General features: G+C 26.0%; 1 protein-coding gene across 1 annotated transcript; it reads right to left on the reverse strand.

The window, feature by feature from the left end:
- Nucleotides 1-392: 392 nt before the first annotated feature.
- LOC135924067 (protein arginine N-methyltransferase 5-like) lies at nucleotides 393-25,225 on the reverse strand. The gene is made up of 15 exons (XM_065459115.1): nucleotides 25,137-25,225; nucleotides 24,994-25,090; nucleotides 24,708-24,842; nucleotides 24,571-24,665; nucleotides 24,266-24,524; nucleotides 23,217-23,306; nucleotides 23,061-23,132; nucleotides 20,692-20,769; nucleotides 11,730-11,791; nucleotides 11,337-11,459; nucleotides 11,051-11,250; nucleotides 9,906-10,015; nucleotides 3,693-3,993; nucleotides 1,183-1,247; nucleotides 393-774 (listed from the first exon to the last, which is right to left on the reverse strand). Exons 1-15 carry the CDS (start codon nucleotides 25,223-25,225, stop codon nucleotides 619-621), a joined length of 1,932 nt encoding a protein of 643 aa, XP_065315187.1. The 3' UTR covers nucleotides 393-618.
- Nucleotides 25,226-25,632: the final 407 nt, after the last annotated feature.

Raw genomic sequence — 25,632 nt, forward strand, 5'->3', positions numbered from 1 at the left:
AATATAATCACATGATAAATCTAATGGCATACCCACTTTTCGTAATCTTTATGAGTCGTTTTTTAAAGCATAAAACAGTGGATCATTTTATTATTTCAGGCTATTAGAAAACCTTTTTAAAAATATGTTAGTTACATCATGTTTAACTAAATACTTGGTTAAAAATGCATTTATTATTATAACAGTGATTCATGCAAAATATATTCAGTATTCACCAATAATTTATTATTAAAATAATTTTGCATCGTTATTCGATTATATTAATGCCCTAGCCGAAATGTTAATTTTAAAAAAAAATTAAAAAAGTGTTCAATAAGTAAACATAACAATAACATGATTGCGAATATATATAACAATATATTGATTACCATTGGCTAAATAAATTTTTTAGCATGATACATTTAAATTCATAATCAATCGCATGTAACCCGTATATATTCCATTATTTTTTTACATCACATATGATCAAATTTGTTAAAACATAATAATTTATGCGTATTATTTATAATTTTTTTTAAAAAACAGTTTACATTAGAGATCAAGCGATTAAAAATATTTATGAGAAAATATAAAAATATTTAAAAGAATTAAAATAATAAAAAAATTTAATTTTTTCATTCAAAATAGAGAAATAGAATAACTGCGACCACTGACATTATGTAGAGCACTCGTTTGGGGTTCAGTCACAAGCCATTCATACCATACGGAATACTTATTTTTGCATCTCCACATGTATAAGCATATTGTGTCATTGATTTTAATTGGCAAAGGATTCTTTTAAAATGTTATAATTCGTTATGAAAAAAGTATGGGATAAACATTTCCATTCAAAATTTTGATTATCTTTTTGCCCGTTTTGTAATTTTATTTTACTCCTTTAAAATGTACTAAAGAAATAAGTAGCCTTAATAATAAATACTTATAACATTATGTTTTTTAATGTAAATAAATAATATTTATGGTTTTTAAGTGTTGTAAAAATCAATAAAAAACAGGCTAAATAGGGATTTTAGCCAAGATAATATTAAATAGCAATGAGATTTCTCCCAAAGAGGGCCTTGTCATTAAATATAGTTTAAAAATGATTAAATTATTTTTTCCATCTAGTTCGCGTAGAACCTATAAAAATAGGTTCAGTGAATAATTCTATAAGTTTTTTTATAAAGTTAAAAGTACATTTACCTTGATGGGGAAATATATCGGGAACCAACTAAACATATTTTCTGTATGTCTTTCGGGTAATGTGCCTTATTTCCCGTATAAATATGATTATTTAAAATGGGTCAAAAATTAATTTAGATAATAAAATTGGATAATTAAAATGGGTAAATATAAAGAAGAAAATATTGAAAAAACAAAATGATAAGAGGATGAAGGTAAACCGCAAGTTGTTACATAAAATATATAACATGCATATAGCATTTATTCTTAATATCTAAATTATATGCTGATTTCTGATTGGTGCATATTTATCTTAACATATAAATTATATAATAATTTTTAGAAAGTATCTAAACAGATCAGTATCCATTTATTACCCAACTTCATATATATTCGATAATTTAAAATTTTTTATTTTATGCATTTTGAAATTCCGATAAAAAATAGTCAATTTAAGCCAAATATTTTTATTTTATATTATAGTATATAATATTCAAAAATAAAATATAAAAGCGCTTAATAAATTAGGCCCATTTATACGGTAATTAATAAATTTTAGAAAATTATTTTTTTCTCTAATTAAACCTTTGCATATAATATTTTAAATGAGCATGGAAAATCATTAGATAAAGATATAACTGATTTAATTAAATATGAACAATTATTTATAAATATGAAAATACACGCAATTTATGCGCTTTTAGATTTTATTTTTGAACATATTTTTAATATAATAAAATTTTATATCTTTACAGTATTTAATCTAAATTGAGTATTATTATCGAAATTTTAAAATGCATAAAATAAATGAAATGTACGAATACATATGAAGCTGGGTAGAATACAATATGTATATTTTAATGACATATCAAACCCCCCCCCCCCTACTTCTTTCTATCTCAGATATTTTCCCCATTTTTATTTCTCCCATTTTGATTTAAAATGAAGATAAATGAAACTTGAAATTGGGATCAGAATTGTTATGAATTTCTATTACTTTTTTAAAATAATTCTAAGCAATGTTCTATCACCCCTGTAATTAATATTATTCAACATATTTATGGTATATTATTATTACACGCATGATAAATTGTTAATTTGTTATTGGGAGATTTCTAAATTATAAGGGAAACATTGATTTTAAGAGTATTCTACTGTTGCTCATAAGAAGGGAAAACACAGGAGTTGGAGACAATATAAGATAATTTTCTGTAGAAGAAAATGAGCTTGAAACAACGTTGTAACCCATTTAGGCCATTTATAAATATAAACAATTGTATTTTATTTATTGCGCCATTTATTTACCCATATGAAAGGGATATAATTTTTATGATAATTCATTCTTAAATTACTGTGATAAAATTTTTTATAAAGGCAAAATCTTATTAATGAAAAGTTTTTGAAAAGCCTAATTCCCAAATTAGCAAGGATGCCCCGTCAGCTCATCTAGCTCTACTATACGTTCTGACAATCAACAGCCGACCTGGGTTACGGGAAAATTAATATAAGGAAATACAGGGCTTCGGATTCCCTTGTGCAATTATATTCACTATTTCTGGCATCAAACCATAAACGGTTACTTAGAAAAGGGGAATCTTTTTCTATCATCCTGTGGGCAAATATTATTTGGAAGAATAACAAACCAATATACTTCAGAAATATTAGAAACCCAAGGAAGAATAATGAATAAAAATGGTCGATCTCCCTAATAAGGCTCAGTAATGGAGAAATAGGAAGCAATATCAGAACTTTGAAATCGCATATATTTATGGCCTCAATGAATAGCCATAATAAATTTATTTCTACACAATTCATATCAGGAATAAATTCATCCTTAACCAAAGGCAAACTATTAACAATTAATTTTCTCATTTCTATTTTCCGTTTGTAATGGTAACGGATTTTTCAATTAAGAGATATAATTATTTTGATTTTGGAAATTATTAGATTGAACGGCCTATAATAGTTTCCTTTGATAATTGTAGTGTTGACATTGATAAGAATTTACTTTGATTTGACCTAGTGTTATTAAAAAGTCCGATTTGGGTTGATTTTTAATAATGACCAGGATATTAGCCAAAATAATATCATAAGCCTCAAGATTTGGCAAATAGAGGTCAAAATCTTTCTCCCATCTATGGGCAAAATCTCCAGGACACATAATATTATTTTGGCTAAAATCTTAATTGGGCCCTTTTTAAAAATCGACCTAAATCGGGCTTTTTAACAACACTAATATGACCCTAGAAAATATATAGGAACTTGATATCGTTGATTTGTACATAAGTTTATTCTCTCCTTGGCTTTCTTTTAGTGTAGTATTATTTAATATGAATGGCTCTCTTAAGAAATCTCAGAATAATAATAAATTTCTCCCTTTTAATTTGCTAACCCGCTAAAAATAATATAATAAAATAGGGTAAACAAATGTTACATAATAATACTTATTTATATATTTAAAATTCTGTCTTATTTACAATCTTGGTATCTTAGTCTAACTAACTTTGTAGTAAATTATATTATGGATATACTTAAAGTAACGTGTCCATAAAGCACCGCTTCAAAATACCCCGCAAACCCGTGCAATAAACAATCTATCTTAGCCTTTTCGAATACTAACGATACGTTTTTTATTTCATCTTCATCTTGATTAACGAGATCCAAATCCTCCTTTAAATCGCAAAAAGCGTTACCAGTCATTTTTTTAGCAGATGGAATATTATCATCGTTTGGATGAGTAAATGTAAAAACGGGTAGGGAAGGAGCTATAAGCATTCCTTTGACTATGTTGACCACAAAAGGCATTTCGAAGTGGGAAAAGGTAAAGGATTTCTTGTAATAACGTAAGAATTTAATTATTTAAATATGGTGAGAGGGGGGAGGGAGTACAAAAACTTAATATGGCACAAGAAAGGTATAATTACTTATTGTAATGATTATGCTAATTTGTATTTTGGTTAAAATAGTTTTGTTTTATAAATAATTATTATACATGCAAATTGTTTATTTTGGGAGAATAATATGTGGTAAAAGAAATAATGACAGACGATATTTAGTTTTGAATATTCATATTTTGTGAAAGAAATAATAATTATCCAGACGATTGTTAATTTTGGGTAAAATTTAAATAAGTTAATTGTATATAAAAGGGAAATTTGATTATACTAATATTTTAATTGTGTTTTTTATATACTTATATTTTTATACCTATTCAGTGTCGTAGCTATGAATTTTCCTTAGAGGGGGCCCATATATATAAAAGCCTGGGGGGCTTCGCCCCCAGATCAGCCTATAACGGGACTTCGGCGTTTTTGCCCGGCGTTCAGCCAGGTTTATCTAAAAATCATATTTGTTTATCTTATAATATAAAAGTCCTAGAATTATTGATCATTTTAATTAGTGTTGTTAAACGGCTCGATTGCTCAAGCCTAGAAATTTCACGAATGTCTAAACCTTTGTATCATCCATAAGCAAAATTTTCAGGCTTGCATAATTCTCTGGCTAATATTGAGTTAGCCATATCGGCTCAAATTGAGCCATTAACAACACTAATTTTAATAAAAATAACATATTTCGACATAACATTTTTGATATACGTTTCAATTTACTATACTTTTATAGAAATCAATTTACAAATAAAAAGCGATTATTTAAAATATAAATATTATATTAGTGATCTGCATCGAGCCTAATTTTTCAAGCCCAGCAGAGCCCGAAATTTTTTTAAAAAAAGTTTTGCCGGCCTGGCCGGAACCTGAAATTTTTTAAAAGTTTTGCTGGCCCGGCCCGGCCCGAAATTATTTAAATATAGAAATTAATTTTTATAATTACTCAAAATAAAAGAGATATGTTATATGTCGTTTAGTTACAATAAATAAAATCAAATATTTTTATTTTACATAAAAAATTAAATATAAAATTGATAAATTTAGATATATTTAAAAAAATTATAAGGGCCGACCCGACCCGGCCTGAATTTTTTAAAAAAATATTAGGCCCGGCCCGAACCCAATTATTTTAGATAGATTTATGCCCAAGCCCTCTATATATTGCTTTAATTATAAATATTATATTGCCTTAATTATAAATTATATACTTTATAACTATTAGTGTTACACATATAAATTGCTGATTATAAATGATATATTTTATAATTAGTAGTATTATATAATACATTTAAATTATAGATTAAAATATTATAAATGTTATATACCATTGTAAAACAATTTATAAATAACAAAATATAATTTTATGTAAACTAAACAAATTTATAATAATAAAGTGCTTATTTGGAAAAATATTTCGATTGCTTTTGATTAAAAAAAACTATAAGTACTATGTTAAAAACTTTATATTTTATATATTTAACTTAATTCTTAGTGGCCCTTTAGCCATTTCCTCTAAGACCTCATTTGGGGTAGGATTAAGATCTCTATATATATTCAGAAGAGCTAATCCATTGGTCCTCGCCCTGGCCAGAGGTTGCCCTTAAATAACCTTTAAGTCGAGTCAATGTCGAAAATGACCGCTCATTGGTGCAAGTAGTTATGGGAAGTGTTGCTAATATTATTAAAAGTGTTTTGATATTTGTTCTTAAGTTTAAAGTTTCCTTAAATAATTGTAATGCCTCAACAGGGTTGCTGGGACGCTCTTTAGGGATGGTGCTTAGATCAGAATACCAAGCTTCAGTATCTGACTTTAGCTGTTCGTATCCTCCGATAATGTCTGATTCATAAAAAATACTAATTTTTTTAATGCTAAGCATTATATTATTGTTAATAATTAATTGTTCTGAGGATGATGGCAAAAGAAAATTAAAATATTTTAATATTTTGCTATGCCCATCAAATTTTAATTTAAAGTGAGTAATAATTGTTTTTAATAATTGTAAAAATATAACTTTTTTATAATAATCAAAAGTTGATTCTAAGGCTAACATGTCACCTATGATTAGCCTAGGTTACTCAATAGTAGGGATGATGGTGCTTAGATCAGAATACCAAGCTTCAGTATCTGATTTTAGCTGTTCGTATCCCGATAATGTCTGATTTTAAACATCTATGGTAAAAAAATGTTAGTGGCATTTACCTCAGCATCTTCAAATATTTTAAGAAGCCTCTTGGCTTAATTCATTGCCTCCACAGTTGATATTTTCCCTTTGAAGATATCGACTTAAATTTACACTTTAAAAAAAAATTCATTGTATCTTTATTATTTTCAAAGCTTCAACTAGGTCTTCCAATGCTTTAAGAAAGCCATTATTGAATCTTGTCTTTGAAGAAATCTTGTAGGCGAATATTTTTTTAATTTTTGAACTTTGGATCCATCTATATCTTTTAAAACATCATACAACACCTTTGATCGCTTCCCAAAACTTAAAAATTCAATTATTTTGGATAGGATTTCTATGAAATAAAGATTGTAAAAATTATGTGAATAATTATTTACTTAAACTATTATCAATCTCACGATTTCCACAAGCTTTGGGGATAACTAATTTAAAAGCAAAAGGGGCCACAAATAATCGTAAATATTTACAAATTATTATACAAGTCATCATTTACTTGGGAAGGCAGGGAATGCTGTAAGAGGCCACAGAGAAAAGAGTGGTAAATTGGATTATAACGAGACTTCATTTAATGAGGGTAACTTTAAAGAGTTGCTCAAATCATATTGTCATCTAGGTGGTGATGAAGCCAAGATCATATTTGACAATGTGGCTAATAATGCCCTATATATATCTCTTGATATACCAAATACAATTATAAACATATGTAATAATTTTATTGTTGAAAAATTAGTTAAAATTGTTAATAAATCTGTCTTTTTCTCTGTAGTTGTAGATGAAACAACCAATATATCAAATCAACAACAGACGTTGTTTTGGTTATCCGAATATTAAACTTGGACACCATAAAAATTAGTGGATTTTTTTTGCAATTTATTCCACTTGATAAGGGTACAGGAGAAAATATAGCCAAACAAATCATATCTTTTAAAAAAAAACAATAATATTGATATAACTAAAATTCAGGGCCAAGGATATGATGGTGCTCCAGCAATGTCTGGAAAAATTAATGGGGTTCAGGCCTATATAAAAAAAGTGCCCAAAAGCTCACTATGTACATTGTGGAGAACATTCTCATCTCCAAAGCTTGTGGAATTCGTGAGATTGATAATTGTTTAAGTAAATAGTTATTCACATAATTTATACAATCTTTATTTCATAAAAATCGTATCCAAAATAATTAAATTTTTAAGTTTTGGGAAGAGATCAAAGGTGTTGTATGATGTTTTAAAAGATATAGATGGATCCAAAGTTCAAAAATTAAAAAAAAATTCGCCTATAAGATTTCTTCAAAGACAAGATTCAATTACTGGCTTTCTTAAAGCATTGGAAGGCATAGTTGAAACTTTGAAAATGATAAGTAGATGGAATGATAAAGATACACCTAATATTGCACAAGAATTGTGTTTATGAATTTACTAAACCCCCTTTATTATATCAATTTTTTGTATGAATTATATATTTTTTTAAACTGTAAATTTAAGTTGATATCTTCAAAGAGAAAATATCAACATTATGGAGGCAATGAATGAAGCCAAGAGGCTTCTCAAAATATTTAAAGATGCTGAGGTAAATGCTAGCAACATTGTTTTACCAATATATGATAGATGTTTAAGTTTGGAAGAGAAATTTAAAATTACTATTGAGAAACCTAGGCTAATCATAGATGGCATGTTAGTCTTGGAATCAACTTTTGATTATTATAAAAAAGTTATTTTTTACAATTATAAAAACAATTATTACTCACTTTAAATTAAAATTTGTTAGGCATAGCAAAATATTAAAATATTTTAATTTTCTTTTGCCATCATCCTCAGAACAATTAATTATTAACAATAATATAATGCTTAGCATTAAAAAAATTAAAATTTTTTATGAATCCAACATTATCAGAAGATAGGAACAGCTAAAATCAGATACTGAAGCTTGGTATTCTGATCTAAGCACCATCATCCATACAGAGCGTCCCAGAAACCCTGTTGAGGCATTACAATTATTTAAGAAAACTTTAAACTTAAGAACAAATATCAAAACACTTTTAATAATATTAGCAACACTTTCCATAACTACTTGCACCAATGAGCGATCATTTTCGACATTGACTTGACTTAAAAGTTATTTAAGGGCAACCTCTGGCCAGGGCGAGGACCAATGGATTGGCTCGTCTGAATATATATAGAGATCTTAATCCTACCCCAAATGAGGTCATAGAGGAAATAGCTAAAGGGCCACTAAGAATTAAGTTAAATATAAAGTATTTCAACAAAGTATTTATAGTTTTTTTTAATAAAAAGCAATCGAAATTTTCAAATAAGCACTTATTATTATAAATTTGTTTAGTTTACATAAAATTAAGTATATATAACATTTATAATATTTTAATCTATAATTTAAATGTGTTATATAATACTACTAATTATAAAATATATTATATATAATTAAAGCTATTTATATCATTTATAATCAGCAATTTATATGTGTAATACTAATAGTTATAAAGTATATAATTTATAATTAAGGCAATATAATATTTATTTTATAATTAAAGCGATATAATATTTATATTTTAAATAATCGCTTTTTATTTGTAAATTGATTTCTATAAAAGTATAATAAATTGAAACGTATATCTATAAAAGTTATGTCGAAATGTGTTATTTTAATTAAAATTAGTGTTGTTAATGGCTCAATATGAGCCGATATGGCTAACTTATGCAAGCCTGAAAATTTTGCTCATGGATGATACAAAGGTTTAGACATTATTCGTGAAATCTCTAGGCTTGTGCAATATTTTTTTGGCTAAAATATTGAGTTGTTTATAAAAATCGGCTCAAATCGAGCCGTTTAACAACACTAATTAAAATGATCAATAATTCTAGGACTTTTATATTATAAGTAAAACAAATATCAAAAGATCTGAAGGCCTGTTAAAGGGGGGTCTGGGGGCGACGCCCCTCAGGCTTTTATATGTATGGACCCTCGCTAAGGAAAATTCCTAACTACGCCACCGTTCAATAGTAATATAATATCCTTCCACAAACATCAAAACCAAAAAAATATAAATATTCATGGTATTTATTTTATATAAAATGACTATTGAGTTTTTTGAACGTATAATCTTTAAAAATTGCTCTGGAGGGGGGGGGTCAAACCCAAACCCCCCTCCGTAGCTACGACACTGTACCTATTGAATAAAATAATTCCTAACTTTGATACACACGATTCAAAATTACTATTATTACACAATCAATTGTAGAAGGGCGCTTAATCAAAGCCATTTACATAATATTTAAGTTTAATGAGTAGAGTGTTTTTTAAGGAAACTCCTAACTATCAAAATGAAATAAATTCTTAATCATTCTAATATTTACTAATAAAATAGTCGACACAAGGATTTCATCTAATAAGACATTCATGAATTTTTATTAAACATTTAAAGAAAGAAATAATTAAAATTGATTAGATAAGATCAAGTTCAATCAATGCAACAACCCCCCTCCCCCACCATGCCTTATTTAAAAATTTAAATTGTTGGGTCTCATGGTTATGGAGTGGTGGTAAACATGTGATACCACTACTATATTGGGAAAAAGTAGATTTTTTTGAAAATAAATCGTATATTTCAATATTCTATTCATGAAATTACAGTTAGTAATAACAAATTTTTATATTTTACCTTATCTGAAACGTCTAACTTCTCGTAATTATTAACTTCCGAATGCAATTTTTGAGCCATGAGTGGAGCAATATGAGACGTATAACTTTGGGGGATACAAATACCGCCCTCTATTATGTTTGTATAAATATAAAATTTGAATTGTATTTTGAGAAGGCACCAAGCTTTAACAAAACAAATTGGTTATTAATTTTAAGGAACAACCTTGGCAATTTTATTTTATAACAGCCGGTTCTTATTGAATTTATCCTTCGTTATTTGAGAAGAAAGGCATTACTTATATTCAATTCTTTCTCGATTGCTTAAAATCCTCCATTCATTCCTTTTTAAAAAAATTCAATTTTGTTATAGTCAAATGATTATTTTAATCTTCTTAATCCTTTTGTGCTTATTTTATATAAACATAAAAAATTGGAAAACTCAACCAATAATATGTGTTGGATCTTGTTGAATCATCTTAATTGTAGGGGCCCTGTACAAGGCATTTTTTCGTTCAGCCGGATGCAGGTAAGGGGATTAAAACATTTTTAACTATTTGGTTGGAATTTCGTTAACTTCTCGATCTAAAAATACACCGGTTATAAATGATTTTCCAAAAAAATCCGGTTTAATCCATGTTTGTTAAGTGCCCAATCAATACAATTAAAAAAATTTAAGGCTCAAACAGAACCGCCTTAAAATATATTGTTGTCTATTGACAACCTTTCCAAGCCCGTTCTCTTAAGATCAAAAATGTGTAGTGTCTGTTAATACCTCCAGATTTTTATATTCAAAACTTTTCAAGAAGTCGGAATATTTTATAAGAACTCCAGAAGGTTATGGGTCAGTCATGTATTCCGAATAATTTTTAAAATTATGCTGCCATTAGTATATCTGAAGGACCACTCTGCTTATGCACTTTATTTATGCTTGCCAATATAATCTGCGAAAAACCCTCATGATTTCTTGAGCCCAAACCATATTTAAAAATGTAAGGTTCAGAAAATAAGAATTCTTTAAATATTTATTTTAATAATTTAAAAAAAAAAGTTTCAGGAAATTCATAACCAAACGCAAACTCTGTTTTTAAGGACGGTTCATAGCCCTTAATATAAGATTGGTTGTTTTATGGGTATTCTTAAGAGATAGCCTATTTTTTAAAATACTTTTTAAATATTTTTGCACTCCGTATAAGCATTCTGGAGAGAGCTCATTATCGCCGAAAGAACCCAATAATTCGCTTACCATGACGTCGATCATACCTAACAAATTTCCATCAAATGATTTATCAATAGTTCTGGCATCGCCTTGTAAAAGTATCACCGTCCCTTTCGGCCAAGCGCCAGAGAGTTGTTTTTGTTGCAAACTTTTAAAATAAATCATTTAAAAAAAACTATTATATATTTTTTAATTGTAAATAAGATAGAAAAATTATTATATCATGTTGTTCACCATTTAAAACTAAAAGGGTTTTTTTCGACAGCTATTACTTCAATCTTTCTGTTAGATCTTTGGGCTGCATTAATAGAAGCGGTTATCAAAGGTCCCCTTCCTGCGCCCACCACCATTATAATCCTAGTAAGTAAAAAATCAGCAATTAATATCGAATCCTTGGTATTTTTTTAAAAAATATATAAATTGAAAGAGAAATAAATCTAAAATATCACAAAGTGAGGTTTCGAAATTGGAAAAAAACTTGAAAATAATTATGCAAGGTAATATTGAGACAAAATGAATTTTTTACTAAAATTGATAAAAATACAAAATCATATCAAAAAGAAACCATCAAATTAACAACAAATATTAGAAATATTTCAATAAAATAATTAAAATAATTCGCTATACGTTTTATGATCTGGTTTTTCGTTATTGCTAGGAGCGACATCTAAAAGACAATTGTATATTGCCTTTAATATTATACAAGAAAGTATAAATAATGTTTTATGAACGCTAAATAAACGACTTCTCGCTTAACCTCTAATATATTGACATATTTAATATAATAATTCGTTTCAAATGTAAATTATACATTTGTAAGGCTTTTAATAATTATTAGACAATTATTATATTCTTTCATTCATATTAATGTTTTTTTGGAGTAAGCTATTAATGGATATCGTTGAAAGTTGTTGATATTCATGTGTTTTTCCTTAAAATTATCATAGCGCTATGAAGTATTATTTATTTCGATTTTTTTAACAATATTTATTAAATTATTTTAATAATCTTTATTTTTGTTTTCGTTCTTATTATTTTTTATTTTTAATATGATAAAGTCATTAAAATGGATTGTGAGAGTATATATTTTTTTAGATACTTTTAAACAGGGATTCAAACCGAACCATTAAATCGGAATTATTCATAGTAACTGAACCGTTAAATTTTCCGCCTAAACCTAAACTTCAATAAGTTGTAAACCAGTTTGAACTAGAGGTGGGCGCGGGCCTAATTTTACCCACTCACGGTGGCAATAAATAAATATCACGTCCACTCACGCTTACTACTAAAAAATTTTTGACCCGACCTGCTCACGACAAGCAATATTTTGATTCACGCCCGTCCCGCAAATTCACGGTGTTTTTAAATTTTTAAAACTTTATTGCTAACCTATAATTATAAACTTTTTTCAATTTATAATTATTTATCTAATACCATAATTCATAATGACAAAAAATAAATATAATTTATAAATCGAAATTTTTATTTAAAAAAAGAAGCATGTCCATGTTTTTTGATTTTAATTGCGTGCGCCTTTCCTCCAACAAGAAATTGGCTACTGAAAATAATCTTTTACTAGATGCCGATCTAGCAGAAGACAAAATTTTACTCGCTAATTTTTTGCTTCCAAAATTTAAAAATACTGTCATTGTTATTTATTTTATGAGCAATAAATCTTTTAAGTTCATCCTCGCAGCTTTCATCAGTAGATGGTGATGTTTCAACAGAATCATCTAGAAATTCTCTAAATTTTTCATTTAGAATACATAGTTTCTTATGAGTGCCGTATGATTTGTTATGAAAAGTAGTTGGAATTAGAGGTGGGCACGGGCCTTCCCAAAATTTCTCCCGTGCGTGATTGGGTGTGAACATGAATTTCCTTGAATCACGGAAAATTTTAATTTTTAAAAGTGTTTTTTATATATAAATTTGCTATTTTATAATTATAAAAAAATATATATTTATTATTTAATTTAGTTCTTTTAAAAAAGATTAGTTTTTGAAAACACAAAATCTTCCGCATTTTATTAACAGCATCAATAAGCTAATTTTTCTTTTTATGTTTAGATGTTTTGTAGAGAGAGACTTTTTGCTAAAAACTTTAAAATTTATATGTTCAAATCAAATTTATCAAGTTTATTTACATGTGTATATTGATCTTCTTTCAAGTTTGTTATTATTATATATATTATTTTATTATGAAAATGTAATTCTTCGCATTATAAATTTTAGTATATTTGCAAATGTCATTGTAAGTTCTTTTTATTATTTTTAATGTGAAATATATCGTCGGTCTAGAATTGTAGTGCTCCACTTGCGCAAATGTTTAAAATGAGAAAATTAATATTAAAGCTCAAAATCAAATATAGAAATAATTTATTGATCAATTTAATTAAAAATTTCAGAGATAATTTATAAATTATTATTTAATTATTGCCTAAAAAATTTTTGCTCAAAAAATTTAAATATAAAATTTATTTGATAAAATCAAAATGCAAGTGAAGCAAATATAACACTATGATTTTTTTTTGATGATCAAAATGCTCCATTTACATTTTTTTTATCCAAATTATCACTATATTTTAATTTTTTTCTAATTTATATATGTAATAATGATCCTTAACAGTTAGAATAAAAATCATCTTCCCACAAAGTACACCTTTGAGGAATTTTTTTGCCTGTTTCCATTATTTTGATATAAATTTTTAAAGAAATAACTAAAATGTTTATTATTTATGTCAAGTGTATGTAAAATAAAATTATCTGCAAATTCTAACTTTAACATTCTCCATTTTATAAAAATATAAGTATGAATATGTTTTATAATTTAAATAATTTTTTTCCCTTCTCATACATGAAGTCCTAATAATAAATTTGATATAGAATGAGTCTTTAGCTTCATCAGCTAAGCTCCAAAAAGCATTATGAATTATTTTACTCTGATCTGCATTAACTTTTTTATGACATGTGATGGAGTATTTTTTTAATTTAGTTTTTATTTTTATATATACCACTTCTAACTCAAAAATTTTGAAAATGTTCATTGGAGTGGAGCACCCAATTCTAGACCGACTATAATAAGTATTAAATTATCAATGAAAATTATAAATAAAAAATAGGAATATTTTTTTCCTAATCAAATCTTAGTTTTACATACTCCTCAAAGTAAAACATTTCATACTTTTTTAATAAATAGGCTTCTTCAGCAATAGAAATATGGTAATAAATAAATTTGAATGTGTTTTATTTTCATTTATATTTATTATTTAAATTTATATAACTCATTGTTTAAATTTTCTCATATTTATCTGCAAATCTAACATAATCAATATAATTGTCATAAATAAAGTTGCTTGTTTGGATTATATTATTTATAATATAGTGAACAAATATTTAAAAAATTACTCAATTTAATAGTTTCTTTATACCTTTTTATTAATCAGTCTAAACCACATAATATATTTTTCTAATATAATACTTACTTAAATTTTAAAAAAATGTTCTAAATTTTTTTAACTATAATTTTAGAAAAATACTTAATTAATTAATTCCTTTTATTTATTAAATAAATAATTTTAAGTGACCTTGAAAAGGAAAATCTTACACAGAGCAGTGAAGAAAATAATGTCAATAATAATAAAGATATAATTGAGATGGACATGATTTCAAAATCGGAGATGTTAACTAAAATAAGAAGGAACGATATTGATATTGAATTTAAAGCTCCTGAAAACAGAAAAAGCAAGATATGGGATAATTTCTTAACAATTATTATAAAGGTACCTTACATTTGTAAAATGTACAAGTTGCCAAAACGTGATGTCATATAATTGTAAAACAGGTACTGCTAGTTTATTAAGACATAAATGTTCCATAAAAAATACAAAAAATCATTCCAATCAGAAAATATATAAATCTATTTAATTCTTGCTTGCTAAGCAAGTACACTTGTATTTCAGAATAAGATTTTAAGAAACTCTATATAATGATATACACAGAGTTCCATCTGGTTATCTCATCTTGTTTAAGTGTGTGGCTTAACTTGCTATTCGCTGTAGATTGTTTAAAATATTGTACAATTTTTTTTACACCATTTATATTTGTGGCTATTTAAGGTAAACAATTATCAAAAATATAATGCATAATATTATTTAATATATAGCATATACGTGGTAGCCTTTCATCATCTTTGAATGCACATATAAGATTGGCTCCATTATCGGTCACAACTATACACTTATTTATATAATTTTCTATTTCTGTATATTCTTCTAAAATTGAATTGACTACACTTTTAATATTGACCCCTGTTTTTTTTCATCCATTACCCTTGTGGCCAAAACAAATGTTTTTAATTCAAAATCATTATTGATAATATGTCCTGTAATAGTTAAAAAATTCCGATTTTTATAGTCATCTGTCCAAAAATCGGTGGTTATGGACAAGTAATTATTATTGATCATACTTTTAATCTTAATTTCATCATATATTTTTGGAGCTATAGTATTTATGAGAGTTTTTCGACTCACAAGTATATCTTTTATATTTTGTTGTCCATACGTAACACCAACATTTATTAACTATTGGCATAGCTTGAAAAAACCATCACTTTATGTTGCATTTAAAGGTCGAAGATCTTTACAAACAAAATACAACTGGCTTTTCTGTAAAACTGCTTTTGATTTGTCTGACATTTGCCTTTTAAACATATTATATATTTTCTGATTGGAATGATTTTTTGTATTTTTTAAGGAACATTTATGTTTTAATAAACTGGCAGTACATGTTTTACATTTATATGACATCACGTTTTGGCAACTTGTACATTTTACAAAATTTTGTAAAGTACCTTTATAATAAATTGTTAAGAAATTATCCCATATCTTGCTTTTTCTGTTTTCTGGAGCTTTAAATTCAATATCGTTCCTTCTTATTTAAGTTAACTAGTGTTGTTAAACGGCTCGTTTTGAGCCGATTTTAAAAAACGGCTAACTCAATATTTCATATAGAAAAATACCACGCAAACCTGAAGATTTTGCTCATAGAAGGAACAAAGGTCTTGAAATATATTAACGAAATCTCGAGGCTTCGGCAATATTTTTGTGGCTAAAATATTGATTTAGCCGTTTTAAAAAATAGGCTCAAAACGAGCCATAAAACAACACTGAAGTTAACATCTCCGATTTTGAAATCATGTCCATCTCAATTATATTATTATTATTATTGACATTATTTTCTTCACTGCTCTGTGTAAGATTTTCCTCTTCAAGGTAACTTAAAATTATATATTTAATAAATAAAATGAATTAATTAAGTATTTTTCTAAAATTATAGTAAAAAAAAATTTAGAACATTTTTTTTAAATTTAAGTAAGTATTATATAAGAAAAATATATTATGTGGCTTAGACTGATTAATAAAAAGGTATAAAGAAACTATTAAATTGAGTAATATTTTAAATTTTTTAAATATTTGTTCACTATATTATAAATAATATAATCCAAACAAGCAACTTTATTTATGACAATTATATTGATTATGTTAGATTTGTAGATAAATATGAGAAAATTTAAACAATGAGTTATATTAATTTAAATAATAAATATAAATGAAAATAAAACATATTTAAATTTATTTATTACCATATTTCTATTGCTGAAGAAGCCTATTTATTAAAAAAGTATGAAATGTTTTACTTTGAGGAGTATGTAAAACTAAGATTTGATTAGGAAAAAAATATTCCTATTTATTATTTCTAAGTTTCATTGATAATTTAATACTTATTAAATAGTCGGTCTAGAATTGGGTGCTCCACTCCACTCAACATTTTCAAAATTTTTGAGTTAGAAGTGGTATATATAAAAATAAAAACTAAATTAAAAAAATACTCCATCACATGTCATAAAAAAGTTAATGCAGATCAGAGTAAAATAATTCATAAGGCTTTTTGGAGCTTAGCTGATGAAGCTAAAGACTCATTCTATATCAAATTTATTATTAGGACTCCATGTAAGAGAAGGGTAAAAAATTACTTAAATTATAAAACATATTCATACTTATATTTTTATAAAGTGGAGAATGTTAAAGTTAGAATTTGCAGATAATTTTATTTTACATACACTTGACATAAATAATAAACATTTTAGTTATTTCTTTAAAATTTATATCAAAACAATGGAAACAGGCAAAAAAATTCTTCAAAGGTGTACTTTGTGGGAAGTCTTTATATATATGATTTTTATTCTAACTTTTAAGGATCATTATTACATATATAAATTAGAAAAAAATTAAAATATAGTGATAATTTGGATAAAAAAATGTAAATAGAGCATTTTGATCATCAAAAAAAAATCATAGTGTTATATTTGCTTCACTTGCATTTTGATTTTGTCAAATAAATTTTATATTTAAATTTTTTGAGCAAAAATTTTTTAGGCATTAATTAAATAATAATTTTATAAATTATCTCTGAAATTTTTAATTAAATTGATCAATAAATTATTTCTATTTTTGATTTTGAGCTTTAATATTAATTTTCTCATTTTAAACATTTGCGCAAGTGGAGCACTCCAATTCTAGACCGACGATATATTTCACATTAAAAATAATAAAAAGAACTTACAATGACATTTGCAAATATACTAAAATTTATAATGCGAAGAATTACATTTTCATAATAAAATAATATATATAATAATAACAAACTTGAAAGAAGATCAATATACACATGTAAATAAACTTGATAAATTTGATTTGAACATATAAATTTTAATGTTTTTAGCAAAAAGTCTCGCTACAAAACATCTAAACATAAAAAGAAAAATTAGCTTATTGATGTTGTTAATAAAATGCGGAAGATTTTTTATTTTCAAAAACTAATCTTTTTTAAAAGAACTAAATAAAATAATAAATATATATTTTTTTATAATTATAAAATAGCAAATTTATATATAAAAAACACTTTTAAAAATTAAAATTTTCCGTGATTCAAGGAAATTCATGTTCACACCCAATCACGCACGGGAGAAATTTTGGGAAGGCCCGTAACGCCTACTAATTGAAATTTTATTCACATTCACTTTTTCTTAAATTTTGTATACTGGTAGTATATACTATAAACTAAGAAAAAAAATGAAATTTTACCTTCCAACACTGTTTACTCGCTAAGATATGCCCGTTTAAAGCGCGGAAAAATGGTACATTTGACAAAATGCACCTCATTTAATTTCAATCTCGAGAAATAATTAAGTTAGAAAAATAATTTAAATTTTATTTTGTAGCTTAAAAAAAGTTCTTTAAAATGACATAAAAATAATATGATGGACATTTTATTAATATCGAAAACACGATGTGTAAAACCGGAAATGGCCATAGAAAAAAAAGGTATTTTTTAATTTTTTTTTGTAGATAGATATCACACTGCTTTATATTTGTACAAAATCCTAGACTGGGGTGAACATGGGTTTAGGAGTTATCATTCTTTATATGGCTATAATTGAACAAATTTAACATTAATATCATCATATTTTAATTTAATGAATAGTTATGAAATAATGTAGATTTAAAAATTATGTCTAAATGATAGGCCCTTATTTTTTTTTATCTTTATAAAATAATTTTGAGAGGAGGCTGGGATAATGAGCTGTTTAAAACTTTAGTTAAATTTTATCTCGAAATTAAAATTACTTGACAAAATAATTTTAAATGTTTTATATAGCATAAAATAATCTACAAAAATTGAAATTCAACAATAGATTTTCCCCATATATTCAAAAGTAAAAGCAAGGCTTAATTATAGATTATAAAACAATAAACAATGGATAGCAGTTGATCGAACCTCGAAACACTGATAAAATCCGCTCTTCATGAAGGAAAGATTTAATAGTGGCTAAAATTTATTATTTTTCTGATGGAGCAGTAACCAATATAAAAATAAAAGGTTTCATTAATCTCTACAATCATGAAAATGATTTTGGGATAAAGGCAGAGTGACATTTTTTGAAACCGCACAAGGTAAACGTCCATGAGACATTTTGTAGGCCGTTACTAAACGGTTAGCAGCTCGAGCAAGTTTGCAACGTCCATATGAAAACACATATTGACAACAATAGATTATTTAACTATGCAAGAAATAATATCTCTATAGTAAATTATATATTTGTGAGCAATAATGGATATATGAACATAGAAAGTCATCTTGAAAGCAGATTTTTGAGAGCAAAGAGAATTTCTGGAACACAAAGTTCCAAGCTTTTATTCCCCTACACGAAAACAAGTCATAATTCATTAAAATTCCTTGGATGATTATAATATATGATATATTCTAATTATAATTTTTGATTGTATTATATGTAATGCAATTTGAGGCAAATAAAGTTATAACGTTTAGAAATATTTTGTCAAGTAACTTCGAGACAAAATTTTACTAAAAGCTCATTATTCCAGCCACTTCTCAAAAATTTTAATAAAGATAAAAAAAAGTAAGGGCTTGTCATTTAGACATAATTTTTAAATTAACATTATTTCATAACTATTCATTAAATTAAAATATGATGATATTAATGTTAAATTTGTTCAATTTTAGCCATATAAAAAGTGATAACTCCTAACCCCATGTTCATCCCAGTCTAGGATTTTGTACAAATATAAAGCAGTGTGATATCTATCTACAGAAAAAAAATTTTGAAAAAAATAATACCTTTTTTTTGGCCATTTCCAGTTTTACACATCCGGTTTTCGATATTAATAAAATGCCCATCATATTTATTTTTATGTCATTTTAAAGAACTTTTATTAAGCTACAAAATAAAATTTAAATTATTTTTCTAACAAAATTATTTCTCGATATATTTGAAAATAAATGAGGTGCATTTTGTCAAAAATGTACCATTTTTCCGCGCTTTAAACGGTCATATCTTAGCGGGTAAACACTAAACAGTGTTGGAAGGTAAAATTTTATTTTTTCTTAGTTATAGTATATACTACCAGTATACAAAATTAGAAAAATTGAAGGGGGTCTGGTTGAAACTTTGGTTGATTTGATAAGGAATTCACCATATTGATATTTGAAGGTGCCAGCTACCCAATTTAACGTATAAAAGTGTGCTCGGTCATAGAATTTATCCTTACTTCCATATAATCTTGATTGTATATGGCTCACTATTATTTTACATGGGTGCATGGACATTAGATAATTTTTTAAATGTTTTTTCTTACACATTATATATTTTTTTTATTTATATTCTACGTGTATTTTTTTAATTTTTTGACTTTGCTGAATGTAACTTTATATATATAATAAATATTGTTAAATAATTCCCACAAATAATATGTCATGATGCTATGATGATTTTAAAGCAAAATAAATAAAAGTTCAGCACCGTACATCATTACCAGCTTTTTCACATTTTTTTCCCTTAAATTAAAGAGACAGACATACTTCTTTTGGCTAAAAAATTGATAAAACAACATATATTAACAAAGTTATATCAAGTTTTTACCATAATGAAATAATTAAATAATCATTTTTTGTTTAAAAAAAGGTATATATAAGTATATAATAGATATTTTATAAAGAGAAACAAAAAAACTTCTTCGTAGGCAACGTATTTTGGGGCATCTTTCTCGAAGATTTCGTAGGTGTAAGAATCAAGATTATCTCTCAAAGGCTTTTTTTAAAATGAATTAAAGAACATATTATATAATATTTTGTGATATATTTGATTTTATTCAGTCCTCCCTTTCTTTTAAGCTTTATTAATTTTCCCAATCTTGTATTTCTAATTCTAAGTTAGAAGGATTGTCGATTTGCGATCCTATTTGTATCTTTACTTTAAAAAAAAATGAGGATCAGGATCAACATCTTTTTATTTTTATTGATTGATACTTTGATCCTTTTAAAAAATTTATTCCTTAATAAAATAAAATTGTTAGATATTAAAAAATGTAATAGAAATTTTATTTAGAGCTTTTATAATACATTTTTATTTTTATTTTTAAAAAACGATGAATAGAACTAAGTTTTCTTTAAGGTTAATTGGAAGTCTAACTCTCAGCAAAGTGCTCCTGTTGCTAAAATTTGTTTAAAGATTATGATTAGTTTTTATTTTTGTAATTTATATTATATTTTAGCATTAATAAATATAAACTAAAGTTCCTTTCATTCTTTTCATACACTAGTATTAGGACATATCTTCCGCCCTTTATTTATTCATTGTAATTTGTATTTCTAAAAAAATAGAATAAAAGAACATTTATGAATCAAACTATTATCTCCAAGGATAGTGTTGTTAAAGAGCTCGATTTGAGCCCATTTCTAAAAACGGCTATATTAATCAAAACTGAAGATTTTGGTAGATGGCACATTGGTTAGGACATATATTTACGAAATTTCGAGGTCTTGTCAATATTTTTATGGCTAAAATATTGAATTAGCCGTTTCTAAAAATCTCTCAAATTGAGCCGTTTAACAGTACTACTTAAGGCCATGGGCAAATCTCTAATTTTGGATTATACATGCGTCTCATCCTTCCCTACCAATATAAACAGCAACCTGATTAAACTAGCAGACAAAATTATCAAGAAATATAAAATCCTCGGCAGTTTTATATTTCCACCCATTCACCAATGGACAGTTTGCGCATAACACTTACTCTTTTTTGAAAATTAGCTCACAAAATAAAAATACAAAGTGTTAGGCGCAAACTGTCCATTGGTGAATGGGTGGACTTAAAAAATTGCTGAAGTTTTTATACTTCTTGATCATTTTGTCTGCTGGTGTAATCAGGTTGCTGTTTATATTGGTAGGGAAGGATGAGACGCATGTATAATCCCAAATTAGAGATTTGCCCATGGCCTTGGGTAGTATTGTTAAGCTCAATTTGAGAGATTTTAAAAGATGGCTAATTCAATATTTTAGCCATATAAATATTGCTGAAGCCATTTCGCAAATAGATGTCCTGACCATTGTGCCATCTATACCAAAATCTTCAGTTTTGTGCAAACATTTGAACCTAGGGAATTCTTATTCCTTAAGCAGAATATATAATTAAATATTTCTAAATTTGGTCTTTATAAATGATATTTTAAAATTTTAATAAAATACAATTTTAATTATATAGTTAAAATCTTCTCTTAATGTCATCTTACCTTTCCACCTTCTCTATGGTATTAGTGAATTCTTTTAAAATAATTTACAATTTGGCCCGCCCATTTTAATCCAAGTTCCCCAAACACCAAATCTTCTTCCCATTATCAATATTAAATTTTATAACCCCCCCCCCTATTAGGCCCTCATCTTTATATAAAGTACACATTAGCTATTTACTCTCCTTTAATTTTAATATCCTTATTAATATTACAAATTATCTAACATCCTTCAACCAAAACTCCTTCTTACCACCCCCATAGTCCTCACCTACATGATCTAATAACTCCTCGCCATATTATTACATTTTATCTTATATCCTGGATCATCTTCCTAGTTTACCCCTCCCAACCATCCATATTATTTTAAACATAATTTTGTCAAGAAAATGTCCCTTAAGTAATATTATTATAAGATCATTTTTGATCTTGATTGCGTCAAACTAAATGATAAAAACCACCTATTTATGTTATAAACCCTTGGAGATATATTTTTTGCTAAAATCATGCTTAAGAGTTAAATCTAGAAGTAAATTTAGACAACACTCTAATATTTTAGTGGATATGGATAGAGTAGAACAAGACCAGAAAAAGAGTTATAACATTAAAAGTAAGATAGATAAGGAAAAAAATATTGATAAAAAGAGAATAATTAGGGTAAATAAAAATGAGAGCAAATGGGAGGGGGTATTTTTTGAGAAAAAGGGGTTAGGGGTATAAGGTAAAGATCATATAACGTGAGAAAGAATAAGAGATTAAGATGGGTAAAAGGAGAAAATATGGAAGCGATATGTATTTTTTTTTAAATTTTTACCTGTAAAGGATATTGCAAAAAATCTTCATAACCTGCTGTTATCTTCAAATCTGGATTATTTCTTTCATAAACCTTTAAAATATTATTTATTAAACCATAAGAGGAAAAAAAATAACATAAAAATCTAATTCATTCAAAAAAAAGTTAAGAATTTACATTTCTCAAATGGTCCAAGTATTCTCTGTAAACATGGAGTGGTTGATTCAGATCAGGTTCACTTGCCTTCAGCAATATGTAAGGGTTAAACTATGCAAAAATTTAAAAAAAAATAAGATAGCAATACAGATAAAGAATGTTTGGTGAAAAGGCTGGCTGGGACAGATACTAGATAAAAATATCCCTGATTTTTTGGGGGTAAATGGAGGGGGGGGCAGGTTGGTATATTTGTACAATGTTCATTATTAGAAATGTATGATATTCAATTTTTTCATTAGTAGCAGTTCCAGATTCTAAATTTTTGTAAATTGCATGGATGGGTACATTATAAGATTTTATAAAAAAAATTAAAAATTAACTCTTACATGTAGAATGTAAATTTAGTTCAATCAAAAAATATATATAAATTTATTAGTATATCTTCAGTAAAATAAACAATATTCAATATTTTATTCATCTAGATGTTTTTTTGTGTTTTAATTATGTTTATTATTTTACATAATCCTTAATCATATGTTCTGGGGTCTTTTTGATTGAGACATTTCTGTCTAATTGACAAATATAATATGCAATAGGCCTATTCAAAAATTAATCAAAATTTTTATTTGTTGCAAATAATTTGAATCTAATAGTAAATTATTTGTTTGGTTCAAATATGAATAAACAATTATTTAGAATCATTATTAATGTTTTTTAATAAAATTTAAATTGAAAAACTTTCAATTTGACAAATGATATATAATAAACAAGGTAAACAACTAATTTGGTTAAAAAAATCACCAATCTTGAGAAGAAACCCTATTTACCTTAAAAATTGGTTTGGTATTATAAATTAATATGCATAAAAAAATAATCTATCCAGATTTCAAATAATTCGAATCAGAAAACACATAGTAAGTTTTATTATTCGTACAAATACAAAATACCTGACAATTCAATTTGTTTTTAAATAGGCCTATAAAATATCAAGTGATAAATCCACAACTAGAATGATTTTAATTTAACAAAGAAAGATTATAAACATTGAAATTATTTGACAAAATAATAACTTTGAATAGCTTAAATAGCAAATTCTGGTGGGCTACAGTTAAAATTGGATATCCCATTTTGTTAGTAACAAATATATCGGTTGTTAATGCTATGTATTTGATAGGCTCTGTTAGCCATCTTTCAACAACAAATGGGTTAGATGGTAAATCTGCTGTAACTTTTAAGGCTAATGTAATTTTATTATTATTAGTAGTTTGATTTGATGGTGAGGCACATTCCAAACACATTTCTTGAAAAATATTACTCATTTTATTCCATCTATTTAATAGTTTTGTGTAAAAAAAAATATATGATTTATTATTACATATTCCATGTGAGATTTTCTTCCTTATCTTCATCTTGTGAAAAATCTCCATTTTGAAGAGGACTTTGTAACATCAAAGGTATTTCAATAATGAGCTATATAAAATAAATTAAAATATTATCTTATTAAAAAAAAACTTGTAGGGCATTAATATCTGAATATAAAATTTGGTATAATGCTTTAGATAGTTGTACAAAATTTTCAGTCAAAAATGGTATGATTACAGATGGGTATTTTAAATATTCAGCATATTGTAATTCATATTTAATTATCTAAAATTAGAAGTTAATCAGATTATTCATGTAATAAAACTTGATGTATATCTGTCTTTGATAATATATGTTTGATACAGCTGTCAGAGAGTTTACCAATAACAAATTTATTCAACTCTACAATATACTATAAATAAGACAATCTATATACATTACCTAAAGTTGATTTGCTTCCTTCGCATTTATTTATTTTAAAATTCTCAAGAAAATCATTACTACAACCAATATGTTCGGCAAAAAAGTCAAATCTTTAAATTAAATAGTTAAATTCCTTTGAAATTATTTTAATATTACCCAAAATCATTATCTTTTTGCAAGAATTTGAGATATTTGCAATTTGAAGTATTTGTAGGAATATCTAATCCAACTAATAATGAAGACATTTTTTGAATTTAAATATTGGAAAACCGTACTATTATGGGTCAAAATAAAAATGAAGAATAAATAAATATGTATATAAGTAATAGAGTTAGCTATTTTTAAAAAGCAGCTCAAAACAAGCCGTTTAACAAAACAAATAATATGGCCTGACAAGAGTAAAATGGAAGCACTTAAACCTTCCTAAAAAATAAGTATTGTTTAGATAAGTTAATGAATTTTTACAAACATTAATTTTACTGCATACTTTAACTTCTACTTATTTATGCACACCGTATTTTTTTAAATCAATAATCGTTAAAATAATAAAAACAGGGAATAAATAATTTTGGGTGAATATTTTTTTTTAGCAAACAGTTTCCCAAAGTGGAGTTTAGCATTAGCAAATATAAAATAAGCACATATTCGTTAA

The sequence above is a fragment of the Gordionus sp. m RMFG-2023 genome, chromosome 2 (assembly GCF_954871325.1).
Source record: "Gordionus sp. m RMFG-2023 chromosome 2, tfGorSpeb1-WG-v2, whole genome shotgun sequence".
Taxonomy (NCBI): domain Eukaryota; kingdom Metazoa; phylum Nematomorpha; class Gordioida; order Chordodea; family Parachordodidae; genus Gordionus; species Gordionus sp. m RMFG-2023.